General features: G+C 41.6%; 3 protein-coding genes across 12 annotated transcripts in view; 2 read left to right on the top strand and 1 right to left on the bottom strand.

Moving 5' to 3' along the window:
• Positions 1–213: 213 nt before the first annotated feature.
• HSPA5 (heat shock protein family A (Hsp70) member 5) lies at positions 214–4648 on the bottom strand. Of its 2 annotated transcripts, none has more exons than XM_049628792.1 (9): positions 4551–4648; positions 4246–4469; positions 3912–4143; positions 3353–3490; positions 2915–3027; positions 2421–2811; positions 2057–2294; positions 1568–1735; positions 214–1121 (listed from the first exon to the last, which is right to left on the bottom strand). In XM_049628792.1, the coding sequence occupies exons 2-9, from the start codon at positions 4365–4367 to the stop codon at positions 559–561; spliced, it is 1965 nt and encodes a 654-aa protein (XP_049484749.1). In that variant the 5' UTR covers positions 4368–4469; positions 4551–4648; the 3' UTR covers positions 214–558. The 2 variants fall into 2 exon arrangements, with proteins under 2 accessions (XP_049484749.1, XP_049484758.1); XM_049628801.1 differs by having other exon boundaries at positions 4246–4440; positions 4551–4635.
• A 143-nt stretch (positions 4649–4791) lies between these two features.
• LOC125921336 (hypoxanthine-guanine phosphoribosyltransferase-like) lies at positions 4792–11628 on the top strand. 3 transcript variants are annotated; one of them, XM_049628851.1, is made up of 4 exons: positions 4792–4914; positions 5166–5356; positions 6707–6732; positions 10224–11628. In XM_049628851.1, exon 4 carries the CDS (start codon positions 10317–10319, stop codon positions 10971–10973), a length of 657 nt encoding a protein of 218 aa, XP_049484808.1. In that variant the 5' UTR covers positions 4792–4914; positions 5166–5356; positions 6707–6732; positions 10224–10316; the 3' UTR covers positions 10974–11628. The 3 variants fall into 3 exon arrangements, with proteins under 3 accessions (XP_049484808.1, XP_049484824.1, XP_049484816.1); XM_049628867.1 differs by lacking the exon at positions 5166–5356; XM_049628859.1 differs by lacking the exons at positions 4792–4914; positions 6707–6732 and having other exon boundaries at positions 4926–5356.
• Positions 11629–15079: 3451 nt separating this feature from the next.
• Positions 15080–17758, top strand: part of GAPVD1 (GTPase activating protein and VPS9 domains 1) — a 72350-nt gene continuing 69671 nt past the window's right edge. For 4 of the 7 annotated variants that reach the window (XM_049628874.1, XM_049628886.1, XM_049628893.1 and 1 more), the window contains exon 1: positions 15104–15280. The gene's annotated coding sequence lies outside the window, so the exon portion shown is untranslated. Of the gene's footprint in view, positions 15281–17758 lie in introns of all 7 variants that reach the window. The other 3 variants (XM_049628918.1, XM_049628908.1, XM_049628877.1) reach the window with 3 other exon arrangements.

Raw genomic sequence — 17758 nt, forward strand, 5'->3', positions numbered from 1 at the left:
TCAAGAAAATTCTGCTCTTGGGCATGTGAAATGACTCTTGCCTAGGTAAGAATGTTTCTTACCTTTCCCACCCCTTTCTTAAATTAACGTTAGGGCAAGATCCCTGAAACAACTAAATAAAAAGGTTTCTTTACCTCAAAACCCCACCAAGTAAGAATGTGACCTTGAAGCAACTGACTTAACTAGAAGCTTATCACAAAAATTAGACCAGTGTAAATAACAAACATTTATTGGTGTCACTTATGGTAGAAAAAGTTCCTACACCAGATGCGCATGACCCAATTGTTAAATAGAACATTTCCAAGATGAACACACGCCCTAACTCAGCTTTTTTACCCACTTTTTAAGATAGCCAATTCTTCCTTCCCCCCCCACCCCCAAGACATGTGAGCAACTGCTAATGAAAAGCAGTAAACAGCCACTTGGGCTATAGCATTTTCAACTCCACTCCAAGGTGAAGATTCCAATTACATTCGAGACTTAAGTTCTCTCAATTTTCTCCTAACGAAAGTTCCTGAGTCCAGTATTTACAATATTACAGCACTAGCAGAGCAATGTCTACAACTCATCTTTATCTGCTGGTTCCTCATCACCAGTTGGGGGAGGGCCTGCACTTCCATAGAGTTTGCTGATAATTGGCTGAACAATTTCTTCTAGTTCCTTCTTTTTAGCTTTGAAATCTTCAATGTCAGCATCTTGGTGACTTTCTAGCCATTCAATCTTTTCCTCTACGGCTTTTTCCATGGTTTCCTTGTCTTCAGAGGAGAGTTTACCTCCCAGCTTTTCTTTATCTCCAATTTGATTCTTTAAAGAGTAGGCATAGCTTTCCAATTCATTTCTAGTATCAATGCGCTCCTTGAGCTTTTTGTCTTCCTCGGCAAACTTCTCAGCATCATTAACCATCCTTTCAATTTCTTCAGGTGTCAGGCGATTTTGGTCATTGGTAATGGTGATCTTATTTTTGTTGCCTGTACCTTTGTCTTCAGCTGTCACTCTAAGAATGCCATTCACATCAATTTCAAAGGTGACTTCAATCTGTGGGACCCCACGGGGAGCAGGAGGAATTCCAGTCAGATCAAAAGTTCCCAGAAGATGATTGTCTTTGGTCAGGGGTCGTTCACCTAGAAGGTATACACACACAAAAAAAACTTGTTAGGAACAACTAACAACATTAGCATTATCTGGATCCTTACACTGTTAGAGCCTACAGTGGCAAGGGCGTGTTTATCAAGCTAGAAGGGGGTCAGTCAGTATTGCTCTACAAGGAATTTCAAGTGGGCCCAACTGTTACATTACTAACTTTTAATTGAATTTCATCTACAGCATTATGAACTCTATTCTTACGGTATTCTAGGAGCCAGCTCAGAAGTTACTTCTAATGGCAAAGAATGCTAGATAGATGATAACTATTATTTTAGGACTGACTCTACCAAACTCAGCACCAGTTAAATTAGGGACCCCTGTCTGAAACCAGCAGATTCTTTCTTTCCCTTCTGTTTTCAATACAATATATTAAGAGGTCACTTTCCACAAACATACCATGTCATTAACAAAGATAGAGCATTACCTTCATAGACCTTGATTGTAACAGTGGGTTGATTATCGGAAGCTGTAGAAAAGATCTGAGACTTCTTGGTGGGCACCACAGTGTTCCTTGGAATCAGTTTGGTCATGACACCTCCCACAGTTTCAATACCAAGTGTAAGGGGACATACATCAAGCAGTACCAGATCACCTGCAAAGGTAAATTAACCAAGGTTAAGTTCTAATTTGAGTCACAGGAGCACTACCAAGCAGTCTCCCCATGAACTATGTAACTTTATCTTCTCCATCTTGCCATTTAATGAGAGATTGTATGCAAAATCATTTCAGAAGCAGTAAATTAAATGTAATTGCTAAGGATCTTGAAACTGAGCCAGGTCTTGTCCTCACTTTACCCTTCACCAGCTGTATGACCTTGTTATACATACTCTCTTGCTTTCTAAAGCAACAGCTAATTGTACTCTTTCTATCAAGCTATTGAAATACTGTGGAAGATGCTGTGACACTGACTTACCTGTATCTTGATCACCAGAGAGTACCCCAGCCTGGACAGCAGCACCATATGCTACGGCCTCATCTGGGTTTATGCCACGGGATGGCTCCTTGCCATTGAAAAATTCTTTAACCAGTTGTTGAATCTTCGGGATTCGAGTAGAGCCACCAACAAGAACAATTTCATCAATATCAGACTTCTTTAAGTCAGAATCCTCCAGCACCTTCTGGACAGGCTTCATGGTAGAACGGAACAGGTCCTAGAATAGGAAACAATTACTGTGATGATGCCTATTATACCTAGATACTGTCTAAATAGCTAAATGCAGTGTCCCCAACAGAGTCTAACTAAATCTCGTTAGCAAAGCAAAAAACAAGGAACATACCATGTTTAGCTCTTCAAATTTGGCCCGGGTCAGAGTTTCAGAGAAGTCTTCTCCTTCATAGAAAGACTCAATTTCAATTCTTGCTTGATGTTGAGAAGACAGGGCCCGTTTGGCCTTTTCTACCTCACGTCGGAGTTTCTGCACAGCTCTGTTGTCTTTCCTGACATCTTTGCCTGTCTTCTTTTTGTAGAGCTTGATGAAGTGTTCCATGACACGTTGGTCAAAGTCTTCTCCACCCAGATGAGTGTCTCCATTAGTAGCCACAACTTCGAAGACACCATTATCAATGGTGAGGAGCGACACATCAAAAGTTCCACCACCGAGGTCAAACACCAGGATGTTCTTTTCCCCTTCCCTTTTATCCAAGCCATAAGCAATAGCAGCTGCTGTACTATTAAGAGAATGAAAAAGAAGAAAAAAAAAAAAAAAAGTTTAGTCAAGTTTACATTATCCCTATTTGGCAAATACACCATACTTCTGAGTTTAACACTTACGGCTCATTGATGATTCTCATAACATTCAATCCAGCAATAGTTCCAGCATCTTTGGTTGCCTGGCGTTGGGCATCATTGAAATAGGCTGGTACAGTAACAACTGCATGGGTAACCTAAGAGAATAACAAAAGATAATTAAGTGTATTTTATCACATCGTTTAACTCATATGTTGCACTCAAACCTTCACTTTAGTTTCTGACACAGTTTGTTAGACACAACATACATAATCTTATACCACGGATTTGCAAGCATTAAGTGATAATACGTGAAAAGTGCCTAGTATTTTGTTTGGCCTACAGTAAGACATACAAACAACTAAAACTGAAATACACAGATATCATTCAGATTCTAATTATTAAACCAGTGAAGGCATCTACACAACACAATCAATCAATAGTAAAAACAAAATTACTTAACACTGTTCTAGAAATATTTACCTTCTTTCCCAAATAAGCCTCAGCAGTTTCCTTCATTTTAGTGAGAACCATGGCAGAAATTTCTTCAGGAGCAAATGTCTTTGTCTGCCCACCTCCAATATCAACTTGAATATATGGTTTAGTTTTCTTTTCAACCACCTATTTTAAAGAATGAATTATTATTTTCAGACAGAAGAACATTCAAAACTCTAAATAAAGAGGATGGTCTGAGGCCCACTTCCTCCCCCATTATTTGGTTTACTTTGGTTGCCTGGAGCTAAATAGTGACCAGCAACACTTAAGGAGCACGAGGAGTGCCTTACAAAGGCAAGCATATTCAGTTTCAATCAGGCTATCAATACTAAACGATGCAGACGAATAGTTACGTGTGACATTTCTTCGTACGCCAAGCTTACTTTACCAGATTTTGTAACATACTAAGATTACTCAATAAAAATTATTACATATACACTACGTTCGCATCCTTTTTGTTATCTCAACAATTTTTCAGTAGCTTATTAATCCTAAATACTCCCACCACCACCCACTTTCTATCCGGGTGACAAAAACCCCGTCGGACCTTGAAAGGCAAGAACTTGATGTCCTGCTGCACAGATGGGTCGTTCCATGTGCGGCCGATGAGCCTCTTGGCGTCGAAGACCGTGTTCTCAGGGTTGGAGGTGAGCTGGTTCTTGGCTGCATCGCCGATCAGACGCTCCCCTTCAGGAGTGAAGGCCACATAAGACGGCGTGATGCGATTGCCCTGATCGTTGGCGATGATCTCCACGCGGCCGTTCTTGAACACCCCGACGCTGGCGGAAAAATCACCAAGAACGGAAAGAATCAGCACTGCGATCCTCACAGCAGCCCAGGAGACCACGCCCCATTCCCCCCTTTCCACAAACCCCACTTACCAGGAGTAGGTGGTCCCCAGGTCGATGCCGACCACCGTGCCCACGTCTTCCTTCTTGTCCTCCTCCTCGGCCCGCGCCGCGCCGAGCAACAGCAGCACCGCAGCCACCAGGGACAGCTTCATCTTGCCGGCGCCGTAGGCCAGTCAGTCGGTCAGCAGGCAGGCAGGACCTCAGAGGCAATCCAACGACAGGCCGCTGCACGGGGGCGCACCGAGGTTACTGATCTGAGGGTACAGGGCCCGGGGTGAGCAGGAGCAGCTGAAAACGCGAAGGGCAGGTCCGGAAAGGCAGGCCGCGGCGCTTACCTCTCGGATTCACGAAACCTCCCAAGCCGTTGAATCTGTGATGTCTCGGCCAGCGTCGACCGCGCCGTCGCCGACGCCGCTTATATACCCTCCCCCCAGCCCCGTCGTGGAGGCCACCGATTGGCGAAGGCCCTGCTCGTTGGAGGCCGCTGATTGGTCCAGGCCACCAAGCTGGCCGCAGCCGATTCGAAGCAGCCTCCTCCGCAGCTAACGTCACCGCTACGCCCCCCCGGCTGGCTCATTGGCTGCTGGTCGCGCCCAACAGTCACCAACGGAAGGCAACATCCTCCCCAAGCATAGGCCCCATTGGTTCAGCAGCTGCCTGTCCCTCATGCGACCTCTCACCCGGAGGCCGTTTCCGCCGGTAATTGCAGAAGTCCCGCCTTCAGGCTGGGCCCCGGGGGCCTGTCCAGTCTGGAGTGCGTGATTCCCCCGAGGCGGTGGGGTTTGAGTCTTTGCTTCTCCTTTTCCGCTGCCCTCTTGTCCATCCTTCGTCCCTCATTTCGAAGCGGGAAGCGTCTGTTCCTTCTTCCAGCCTCCATCCCGTCCCAGGCAGGCAGGTCTCAGCGTAGATGCTGTGATTACCTCAGAAAAAAACTTTTCTGTCCTTTATAGCTACTACGGTTCTGGAGTGTCCGAGCCTCAGGGCCTTTTGTTGCTCTCCGGCCCGCAGCCCTCGAGCGGAGGCCTGTCCGGAGCACCGCCCAGCTGCGGATCGTGGCTCTTAGCCAGTTCTGTCGGCCCTGCTCTCCCTAGCCAGCTAGTTTTGTCTATACCAGGTTTTCTCCACATTGCCCTGCCCCACGGTAAGTGACAGGCCTGGCCAAAGTAACTGCCTCCTCGTCCTGAGTCCCCACCCCAGTGTGGAACCCTGTCCTGAAGAGCTTACTAATGCCATCGCTCACACCCTGCGATGTATCATTTTTCTAGCTTGGCACCCCTTGCTTTCCCCTCCTCTGCCCATCTTTCTCCTTTGTGGCTTGGGTTATCGTTTGCAAGGCCTTCCTGAGCCTTTATTCTTGATGCCTTTCTAACTTCACTCTTCCTAGAGGAGGTCAGATTGTGCTTAAATCCATCTGATAGAGATGTCTTGATATTGCTTTACTCTTGTATAGCCATCCTGTAGCAAAAGATAATAGAGGCTACCGTTTACTTTAGGCTCACTATGTGCCAAGCATGGTTCTGTTTCCTGTGTCTTTCAGTTTAATACTTGGCATTTCCCATTTTCCAAATGAGAAAATTGAGACTGAAATATTAAATTATTAGCTTAAAGTTGTATAGCTGGTGAGTGATGGAGTTAGAATTGATATCCAAGTCAGCTTGGCGCTGTAGCCAATGCTCCTAACGATTTTTTTAAGTACTTAATTCATTCAACAAATCTTTTTGGAGGACCTGCTATCGACAGACCCGAAGGCCTGATACAAGATATTTTGAGGTGCTTACAGAAAACGCATGGGACAGTGTCACAGTCAGGAACTGATGGCTCCAGTATTTTTCCCACTAGATGTATTTTTGAGATTCATGGGTATGCACAATACCATGTTCACATAGCATTGAGACCTCTTACATACAGTTTCCTAAGATGCCTAGGAGTCAGTACTCAAGAATTTTCCTTTCTCCTTCAGTGCTTCTGAAAGGTTATGCTGGTGACTCAGAATTGACTATAGAAATTGCATCACCCATCTTACAACAGGGCTTGTAATACTGCTGTGACACTGACCCTCTGTAGGTTGCATCAGTTCATTATCAGGATAGAAGTCACTATTCAGCCACATTACAGCTTCATACCATTTCAAGCAAACTTTGTATGTATAACATCCATTTAAAACAAAGCTCCTAATTTCAGCCTTGTCCTTGATTGATGGGAGTAATCTTCTGCAACTCTGTCTTTTCTAAGATTTAAAGAAGTGATAGCTAACTAACTTCCAAAGGGAACGAGTATATTGGTGGTTGTAGTGTAGTATATCCAAACTGATCATTTATGGATTGAATAGAAAAGCACATAGGTAAATCTAGTTTCCTGAATGTTAATGCCAATAATAGTATCGATGCCAAATTATATATATTTAAGCACCGGACACTGTGTTAAACACTTTATGTGCATTATCTCTTTTACTTTTTACGAAAGCATTTTTTTTTTTTTATCCTTATTTTAGAGCTAAGGAATCTGAAGACCCAAGAGGTAAAGAAACTTGCCCAGGAGTTCACACAGCTGAGAAGATAGGGATCCGGGATTTGAGCTTTGGCAATTTGATTTTTAATTTCTGTAGTCTAGATTGTCATCCTGAGCTTTGGGTTTATAAGATTTGTATCTTTTTCTTACTGTTGGTTTATTTATTTTGAGAGAGAGAGAGAGAGAGTGAATGTGTGCATGAGCAGGGGCAGGACAGAGAGGCAGAGAGAGAATCCCAAACAGGCTCCATGCTGTCAGCACAGAGTCCCACTTGGGGCTCGATCCTACAAACTGTGAGATCACGACCTGGGCTGAAATCGAGTTGGGTGCTTAACTGACCGAGCCACCCAGGCACCCCAAGATTTGTATCTTGCTTAGGATATAGGGGAGTTACATAGTTTGCAAGTATTTTGGTAATGAGTGATAGACAAATGTAGGTTTTTATCCAGTAGTTTCAACCAGCTCGCTTCACTTGTGCTCCTATGGATAAGAAAATAGATTTCTATTTCCCATCTGATCTCAGAAATCTAAGCAGAGCTAGGATTGATTAGGATTGGATGTCATTGTCATTTAGTTCCTAAATCTTCCTATCTGAAAGGGAATTAAAGGCACAGAACAGGAAGGAAGAGGAAAAGGCTTATATAACTGACAAATTGAATGTTTAGACCCTGGTAATTGAGAATTTTCCACATCCGTTGTTGGTGAGAATATTCAGCTAAGAGTTAAAGCACATAACCTTGGAAAAAACTAACCTACCAGAGTCTCAGTTTCTTCATCTATTGAATGTCAGGGATTTCTGTCCTGTCTTATTGGCTTGTTAGGATTAGATGAGATACTGTATGTGAAAGTGTTTGGAAAGTTGTAGAATAATAGGGAGGCTATTAATCATATGAATATACTGTGAGATGGGTTTATGTTTTTTTTTAATATTTTTTAAGCTTATTTATTTAAGTAGTCTTTACCAAATGTGGGGCCTGAACTCATGACTCTGAGATCAAGAGTCACATGCTCTTCTGACTGAGCCAGCCAGGTACCCCTGTGAGAAGAAATTTTAGAAGCCCTTCAAGAAAAACACCTCCTGAGTGTCAGTTTTCAAGGTTTCTTTCAATGGGAAATAATGTTTGGTGGTTTATGTTGAATTTGACAGATTTTTGGAAATGCTTTTAAAAGTGCTATATCTAATTACTTTCTTACATTGGCCACCCAGATGCCTTTTTTATAAAGGGAGTGGGAATAATTTCTCAACCTTCATTAAACAACTCAGGAGTAAAACAAAAGTATCTCCCTAACACCTGAGCCAGGAACAATACTAGGTATAAATCATGTAGCATTTTTTTGTGCTTTTGAAAGTGCAGTGTGCTATGCAATTAAGTTTCCTTCTTTGTATTGACTTTTTTTTTTTTTAAGAATTTTATAATTAATAGGGAACGTTCCCCACACAAAATGAAAAGTTACAAGCAGTGCATCTTCTACTCTTCACTTTTTTGTTTGTTTTAGTGGAAGGCATTTAGGAGGGCATGCAGTGAAAGATAGTATGATAGAAAAGCCCATGGAGTTTGAAAGCATAAAAACTAGAGTTCCAGTTCTGTCACTTAACTAGCTATGATTTAGGGCAAGTCATTTAATCTCTCTGAGGCTCTGTTTACTAATCTGTAAAATGTACTAATCTGTAAAATGTATATAATTTTGCCTCAACAACAAGGCTGTTGTTACGATAAAGGTATTTGATTACTTGTAAAGCCTTTTGGTTTTATACAGAAAATCCTTTAATTCTTCTGTTTTAAATTGTCTTTTGAAGTAAAATAAGCTACTAAGTATAAAGAGCTACCTCTGTAGAATCTGAGTGGTAATATTCGATATGTATTCTAAATTTCTACATTTAAAAATTAGGAAATATAGGGGTGCCTGGCTGGCTCCATCAGAGGAACATGAGACTCTCGATCTCGCGCTTGTGAGTTCGAGCCCCACATCGGGTGTAAAGAGTACTTAAATAAATACTTAAATAAAAATAAAATCAGAAATGTAAGTACATAGTATAAAATTAGAAGGGTACAACCTGTAATATACAATGAAAATAAGTCTGCCTACCACCCCATCCCCAGCCTTGTCCCTCTACACTGGTAAAGGTAACCACTGTCACCACTTTCTTGTGTAGTCTTCTAGTGCGATTTTATTCATATTCATATACAGGATGTATATCCCTGTTTTAAAACTAGTGATGGAGCATGCTACACATGTGGTTCTGCTTCCATGCAGTTAGCTGTATTTCTTGGAGACTGTCACAAATCCACTGCCTCTCTCTTTTTTTAAATGTCAATAGTAGCTACCTTTAATTGAGTATCTACTATGTGCTGGATGTTTTACATATTTTAAACCTTTTTTTAAATAAATTACTATGTGAATACAGAAAAGTTCATAAATGCAATTGTACAGTTTAATGAATAATCATAAAGTGAATCCCTAGGTATTCAAGTCAAGAAAAAGAATGTTGCCAGCACCCGGAAGTCCTCACTTTTTCACCTCAGCTGATCCTAATTCCCTCTTCCATAAAAAAGTTAACTTTTCTTTATTGTTACAGTCTTTAGAATTTTACCATTTATCATATTAGCTTCTGTCTTAATTACTATAGTTTGATATCCAGTAGAGCAGGTCCTTCCACATTGTTCTTCTTCAGGAGTGTTTTTCGCTATTCTTGGCACTTGTATTTCCATAAAAATTTTAGAATTTGCTTGTCAAGTTGGCATAACAAACCTATTATACATTAAGTAAGAAGAGTAGGTTATTCAACAATATGATAATACTATATCTTTATTTTTTTAAGTTTATTTATTTAGAGAGAGCATACATGCAAGCAGGGGAAGGGCAGGGAGTGAGTGAGAGGGAGAATCCCAAGTAGGCTCAGCTGTCAGTGTGGAGCCCAACTTGGGGCTTGATCGCACAAACCCTGAGATCATGACTTGAGCTGAAATCCAGAGTTGGATGCTTAACCGACTGAGCCACCTAGGCACCCCTACTATACCATTATTTTTAAATAAGCTTTACAAAGTCTTACATCTCAATTTCTGTATTCTAGAATTTTTTAAAAAATTGCATGAGTTTAGCATTTAAAATTTATCAGGAATAAACAATTTTTATTTCAAAATCATAGATTGATACTTCAGTATGATGAAATATTATGTAGCTATTAAAATTGTTGGGGCGCCTGGGTGGCCAAATCCAATCTGATTTTGGCTCAAGTCATGATCTCCTGGTTTGTGAGTTCGAGCCCTGCAACGGGCTCTGTGTTGACAGCTCAGAGCCTGGAGCCTGCTTCAGATTCTGTGTCTCCCTCTCTCTCTGCTCTTCCCCTGCTAATGCTCTTTCACTCTCTCTCTCAAAAATAAACATTAAAAAAATTAAACTTGTTGATATCTATGTTTTTCAAAGAGTAAATCATAAGTATGTTACTTTTTTAATCTACATTTTCTTGTTATTAAAAAAAATCCCTGTTTATCTATCAGGAACTTACCAAGCTTGAAAAACTTTAAGAACTTAAAAACTAAAAGTAATACAGAAGAGAACTGCCCTCAGTCCACGCACCAGCCAGCTCCATTATGGCAACGCGAAGCCCCAGCATTGTGATTAGTGATGATGAATCGGGTTATGATCTAGATTTATTTTGTATACCTAATCATTATGCTCAGGATTTGGAAAAGGTGTTTATTCCTCATGGATTAATTATGGACAGGACGGAACGGCTTGCACGAGATGTGATGAAGGAGATGGGAAACCATCACATCGTAGCCCTCTGTGTGCTCAAGGGGGGCTATAAATTCTTTGCTGACCTGCTGGATTACATTAAAGCACTGAACAGAAATAGTGACAAATCCATTCCTATGACTGTAGATTTCATTAGACTGAAAAGCTACTGTAATGACCAGTCAACAGGGGATATAAAAGTAATTGGTGGAGATGATCTCTCAACTTTAACTGGAAAGAATGTCTTGATTGTTGAAGATATAATTGACACTGGCAAAACAATGCAAACCTTGCTTTCCTTGGTCAAGCAGTATAATCCAAAGATGGTCAGGGTTGCAAGCTTGCTGGTGAAAAGGACTCCTCGAAGTGTTGGATACAGACCAGACTTTGTTGGATTTGAAATTCCAGACAAGTTTGTTGTAGGTTATGCCCTTGACTATAATGAATATTTCAGGGATTTGAATCATGTTTGTGTCATTAGTGAAACTGGAAAAGCAAAATACAAAGCCTAAGATGAGTGTTCCAGTTGAGTTTGGAGACATCTAGAGTCCCCTTGAAATCACTAGTAAAATGATCAAATGTTCTACATCTGTGGCCAGCTGCTTAGTAGACCTTATTGCATATATCTTCTAAGAATTTTATCTGTTTGGTATTTTTGTTAGAAATATCATTTGCTGTTTCCTAAAGTCTTTATTCGCACTGGGAGTCTATATAGATTATTGATTCCCTTTGGGTGCATTGTTATTTGACTTGTGAGTGAAAAATCTCTTAAACCACACCACTGTTGAATGAAAATATTGAAATTGTATCTGTAGGAAATATTTAAAGAGGAGATATATTCATTTTTAATTGGTATTCTAATTTTTATATATTCAGGAAAAAATAGTATTGAATATTGTTAATTATACCACTGTTTGTTTAGAAAAGCAGTCCATTTTTGTTTCAATGACAGGATTTAAGAAGTACTGTTTTGTCAGACAAACCGTGTAGGCTTGAATTATTTTACTGTTTCAGTAGTATTAACTGTATTTTCCTTCTTGTTCACATTATTTCTGGTGAATCTTTGTCAACGGTTTCTTTTAAAAACATTAATAAATCCTCCAAAAACCTTAAAATGTAAATAAATAAAAGTAATTTAAGAGAACAAAAAGGTTGTCAGTAAAAGATGTGTAAGATATAATTATGTTAAAGATATTTCATACATTATAATTAGTCATAGGTTAAATGAAATACAGATAACACACCAAAATTTTATGTTGCATTAACATGATGGCTCCCATCAGTGTGGACATCCTGATACTAATTTCACTTTGCTGAAGTGTGAGTTACATGATTTATGATGGTTCAATAGGAGTCATTTTCCTCCTTATTAAGTTCTAGGCTTTTATCTGTTGTCCTCAATTTAGCCAATAATTAAAATTTCTTTGGCAGATGTCACAAAACCATATTGACTGTGAATTGCTTGGGCCTTAGAAGGATCCCCAGGCAAGTGAGTGGCCCTAAATCACGCTTCATAGCAAATCCACCTCTGAGTACTGCTACTATTTCTGAGCCTGCCAGTGGGGGCCACTGTAGGACAACCAAGGGCCCAAAACACGAAGTAAGACTGTGACTAAAGTCTTGTCCTTTACTTTCAACTGGGATGTTCCAAAGAGCAAAAAGCAGTTTATAAAGGAATACTTTCTGCCACCTGTGTATAGAACAGCTTCCATGCATGTCTTTCTGGATTTTTGTTTGCTTACAGATTTCCAGAGCTTTAGAAATTTTTCCCTTAAAATTTTTTTTAACTATGTTAAAAAATATGTAGTTAATTCATGTGAATTTTTCGTTATTCAGAATATACAGTCAATCTAAATGTCCATCAATGGGGGATGCTAATCAGCTATGGTAAGTGATTCTATGGAAATATTGTGCAAAGGTTCAAAACAATGAGGTGGCTTTTTATGTATTGATATGGAATAAAGCTCGGGATTTATTTTTTTTAATTTTTTAAATTTTAATTAGAGAGCAGGGGAGAGGGACAGTGGGGGGAGAGGAAGAGAGGGGGGTGGGAGAGAATATATTAGGCAGGCTCCACGCTTAGCACAGAGCCCAACCAGGGCTCGATCCCAGGACCCTGGGATCATGACCTGAGCTGAAATCAAGAGTCAACATTCAATTGACTGAGCCACCCAGGCATACCAGGATTTACTTTTATTGTGTGTATGTATGTATGTATGTTTGTATGTATTTATGTTTATTTTTGAGAGAGAGAGAACATGAGCAGGGGAGAGGCGAAGAGAGAGAGACACACAGAATCTGAAGTAGGCTCCAGGCTTTGAGCTGTGAGTACAGAACCCTCCACAGGGCTTGAACCCATGAACCGCAAGATTATGACCCGAGTCGAAGTCATATGCTCAGCCGACTGAGTCACGCAGGCGCCCCTCAGGATTTATTTTTAAATGAAAAGAACAAATTACAGAACACAGAACTGTATGTAGAACATAATCCTATCAGGGAAGGCTGAATGGTGTAGTGGAAAACAACGAGCTTTAGCCAGGGCTCACTGTTTATTCATCCCATTCATTGAAAAGAAAACAGAAACAGAACAAATATGTATTACATCCTAGGCAGTATGCCAGGTTCCAGAGGGACAGTGGGGAACAAACGGGTTCTCTGCCCTCAGGGAGTACTATGTATTGATTTTGAGCATCTTTGCACCTCTTTTTAAAAAAAAAAATTTTTTTTTTAATTTATTGAGAGAGAGAGAGAGTGTGTGTGTGTGAGAGAGAGACAGAGAGACAGAGAGAGAGCAGGGGAGGGGCAGAGATGGAGGAGGGGCAAAGAGCAGGAGAGACAGAATTCCAAGCAGCCTGTCACTGTCAGTGCAGAGCCCAATGCAGGGCTCCATGAATCTCACGGTTCGTGAGATCATGACCTGAGCCAAAGTCTGATGCTTAACTGACTAAGCCACTCAGGCACCCAGAGCATCTTTTCACCTCTTGCGTTCACTCCTCCATGTGTAAAAGGTGTTAAGAACATTACCTTCTACATATTCCACCAGAATTACTGTTGTAGTGATCCATTGTTCTAATGTGGGGGTTGTGTTCCTTGAGTGTGCTAGGTGGGAAAAAAGTTGAAAACCACACCTATTCAAGTTATTCATTTATAGATGACAGAGTAGGGCTCAAAACAATTGACAATCCCAGTGCTCTTTTCACGACCCTCAAGAACTTTTTGCAACTTTTGGGGTCCTTTTCTTCCTCTCCTCCATGGCGTGGGTGTGTGTGCTCCAGCCCATCTAGAGTACTCAGTGTTAAGGGAAAGCAAACAGTGAATGTGTTCATTTACACATTCATTTTGCTTAGGATGGGTTCTTCCTTAGCAATCCTCACATGCCATCTCCCTTCTTGAAATCCAGCCATCCAGTAACTCCCCAGTATCATCATCTTCTTACAGTCATGGCCCCTCAACTTGATGAAGCTTTTCTCAGGGATTCTCATAGAACTACCCTAGATTGTAAGTTGTATCTAGTGGCCTTTTTTTTTTTTTTTCTCATTCCCCTGAGGCTTTGGGCAATGCTTTAAAACAAAGTTGATATATCGTCTTTGGTTGAACTGAATTCTTGAATCAGTTGAATGGCAATATGACAGTGATAATAGCTGAGTAGCTAACTATAGAATGCTATCGTGGTAATAAAATGAGGCAATAAATACAAAGCAAATTTTGACAATTTTTAAGGGTAATACATCAAAGAGAATGACTAAGTGGAAAGCAGTCTCAGAGCTGATTCATATTTGAAATGGTTGGAAAACTATTATTACTTTTTTTTTTTTGACTGGAGACTCTCAGTGTTGGAGGATATAATCATCGTTTTCAATTTTTTGAAAGGCTGTCAAGTGGAAAACATTCTAAATTGTTCCAGGCATCATAACTACTAGCAGCGGAAGGAAGTAAAAGGGAAGCCGGTTTCAGTTCACACAAGGCAGAACTTTCTAACTTTTAGAGCTGTCCAACAGTGGAGCAGGCTGTCCTAAGATTTTGAGGTCCCTGAAATTCGGATTGTTGAAATAGAAGTTGGAAGACCATCTGGCTGCCATGTACAAGAGCGAATTCCTGCCTGGGCGGGAGTTGGACTAATGACCTTTAGGGTGTCTTCTGATTCTAAAGTTTCTATGACTGCGGCTAGGTTAACTTCACATTTGAATGTATCTGAATTGTTTTTGTAAAATGATAAGTCAGTCAACTCAAACTGCATGGTCAAATTTACAAAGTAAAACGATAAAATGAGGACTGGGAAATCAGGTTTAAAACCGGAAATCCAGATACCACTGAAGGCAATTTGCGACACTTTTAACAGAAAGGGAGAGGTGGTGTGTGTGTGTGTCTGTGTCCTGGGCAAGTGACACTTGTTAACGAAAATGTAAAAGCTCTAAATTGTCTTACTTTACACGTATCTCTTCCTGAGGGTTTTTCACATTTAGCAGCACCGTATGCGCCAGCAAGTGCCCGCGTCTCCTGAGGAACGACTTTCGGGAAGGCGCTTCTCGGTACCGCAGGTGCCCACGACCACTCACGCCAGGGGCGGACCGGGCTGGCTAAAGCGGAAGGACTCGGCGGGTCGTGCGCAAGAACCACCAGTCCCAGGGGCCCCCGCGGCGGCGCGCACGCGCGATGGCGTGGCGGCAGCGCCGCCGCAGGACGCAGGGAAGCCAACTAGCGAGTAGTGGCGGCGGAGGCGGCGGCAGCGGCGGTGGCAGTTCGCGGCGAGGGCGACGGTTCCGAGACCGAGTGGCGGTTCGGCGGAGGCCTGGGTGCCCTCCTCCGTGTGATCCTCTTGGTGAGTGCGTGTCGCCGGTTAACCATCGCGGAGTGCGCGGCTCGCTGCCTGGCGGCCGGGCTGCTCTGGCCTAGGGCCTCAGCCTGCGCCTAATGGCCGGACCGCCCAGTTCAGCTGACCCCTAGGCCCCGGGCCTTTCCCTCCCGCGTCGGGAGACGTGGGAGTCGGGAGACACACGGTTAGACCCAGGGGAGAGATTCGGCGGCGCGCAGGGGCCAGGGCGCCCTGGGGCAGATGGGAGGGAGGGACGCGTGGGGGATGGGATGGGAAGGGACCGGAGAACCGCGGGGCGGCTTCGGGTGGGAGCCACAGGCGAGCGACCTGGAAGGTAGAGAACTGAGTATAGGGGGCGAGAAAGAGGTGGAATGTCTTCTGGGTGCCGCTGGTGAAGATGTCATGCTTCCGGGACTCTTGACAAGCTGGACTCACGGATCTGGGGGTAGCCCACCTCTGAAACACACACACACACACACACACTCTCTCTCTCTCTCTCTCTCTCTCTCTCTCTCTCTCGGCATCTTTTCACTTGCTGTTGGATGTCTTGGAAGTGAGGGACTGTTGGTTGCCTCCATCTCCTTTCCTTTAACTTCACCTTTTATTGACTGTCAAAATGTAAATGAGTGTTGCTTAGGCAAACCATAGAAATTGGGTTCTGTGTATAAGTCTGCGGAAAAACAGGCATGGTGATAACGTTCAGATGAGAGGTCAAAGGAAGAATCATTATTTTTATATTAAAATTTGTGACAGAAGTCAGTTTGCGCACGCTTTGCACTAGAAAGGATTTCTAACCTGAGATTTCACCATTTGGTGGGTAGAGTATAGGGGATCTTTGAAGTAGAATGGGGATAAAATCACATCTGTTGTTATTATCTGATAACTAATTTATTAGTTCTTTCAATTATAAATGTAGGCATTAAACCATAGTAGAATTAGCAGTGCCTGTGACTTTGTCACCAATAAAAATTACCACTATTTTTGTATCATGTTTGCAGTTTTTGCAGATATCTTAAAATATCATTTATGCTTATTTCTTCGAATTTATGGCATTATTAGACACACTGTTAGATCTTGTTATTTAATGTGATGTTAAAGCTGCACATACATTACCGAATTACGATTTTTAAATTGGTTTGCTAATAGTTCAGTATAATTGGTTTCTTTTGTAATTTTGAATATTTAATTATGCATTTAAAAGCAATCTGAGGGGCACCTGGCTGGCTCAGTCAGTAGAGCATGCGACTCTTGATCTTGGGGTCATGAGTTCAAACCCCATGTTGGGTCTAGAGATTCCTTAAGAATAAATTAACTAAAATAAAATAAAAATAAAAGCAATCTGAGAGAGAGTCCATAGCCTTCAGCAGACAGATACATGGTACATAAAGACTAATAATTCCTGAAGTAGAAGTAAGTGTTTGGGGATCTATAAGTCTGCCTGGAAGGATATTTGAATTATTATTTTTTTATTTTTTTACTTTTATTTTTTTAAACATTTTTTTCTTTTTTACATTTATTTATTTTTGAGAGACAGACAGAGTATGAACAGGGGAGGGGCAGAGAGAGAGGAAGACCCAGAATCCGAAGCAGGGTCTAGGCTCTGAGCTGTCAGCACAGAGTCCGATGTGGGGCTCAAACCCATGAACCATGAGATCATGACCTGAGCCGAAGTCGGACGCTTAACTGACTGAGCTACCCAGGCACCCACCCCACCCCTTTTTTTTTTCTAAGATAGAAGACAAGGCAGGGATGCTGGGTGGTTCAGTCAGTTAAGTGACCGACTTTGGCTCCGGTCTTGATCTCGTGGATTTTAGCCCCGTGTCGGGCCCTGTGCTGACAGCTCAGAGCCTGGAGCCTGCTTCAGATTCTGTGTCTCCCTCTCTCTCTGCCCCACCCCTGCTCACACACACTTTCTCTCTCTCTCTCTCTCTCAAAAATAAATAAGCATTAAAAAAAATTGTTTGAAAAAAAAAAGACAAGGCAGATAGTATTATAGTTTAGATGAAAGGGAATTTTGTAAATAGGGAAGTAAAAGAAAAGATTTGACTGGGTCAGGGTATAATTTTGAAAAATAGACTGCAGATATTTCATTCAGGGTACTGGGGAATCAGCAAAATAAACTTAGGAAAAAAGGGAAGTGAACACTTTGGCCCTTCGATTTTTTTCTAGTAAGGCACCTCCTAGTTCTAAGTGGTTGAAGCCTTCTAAGCTCTTGTGTAAGCCCGTGGAAGGAAATTTTAATGCGTGCTGGTTTTCTTTAAATCGTGTAGGTAGGTAGTGTGGCTTTTGAAAGAGGGGTATATTCCAAATCTTTTATCCTTAAGTAAAAACTACAAGATCTGTCTTCCAATACATTTTCCTATTGCTATTATTCTTTTCATGTATGATAGGAAGTAAATGTGCAGGTGATAGAGTTGGAGAATTGGTAAGTCATTTTCTTGAAATTCTATTTTATTTATTTATTTAAAACAGTTTTTTTTTTTT

Source organism: Panthera uncia, chromosome D4 (assembly GCF_023721935.1).
Source record: "Panthera uncia isolate 11264 chromosome D4, Puncia_PCG_1.0, whole genome shotgun sequence".
NCBI lineage: Eukaryota > Metazoa > Chordata > Mammalia > Carnivora > Felidae > Panthera > Panthera uncia.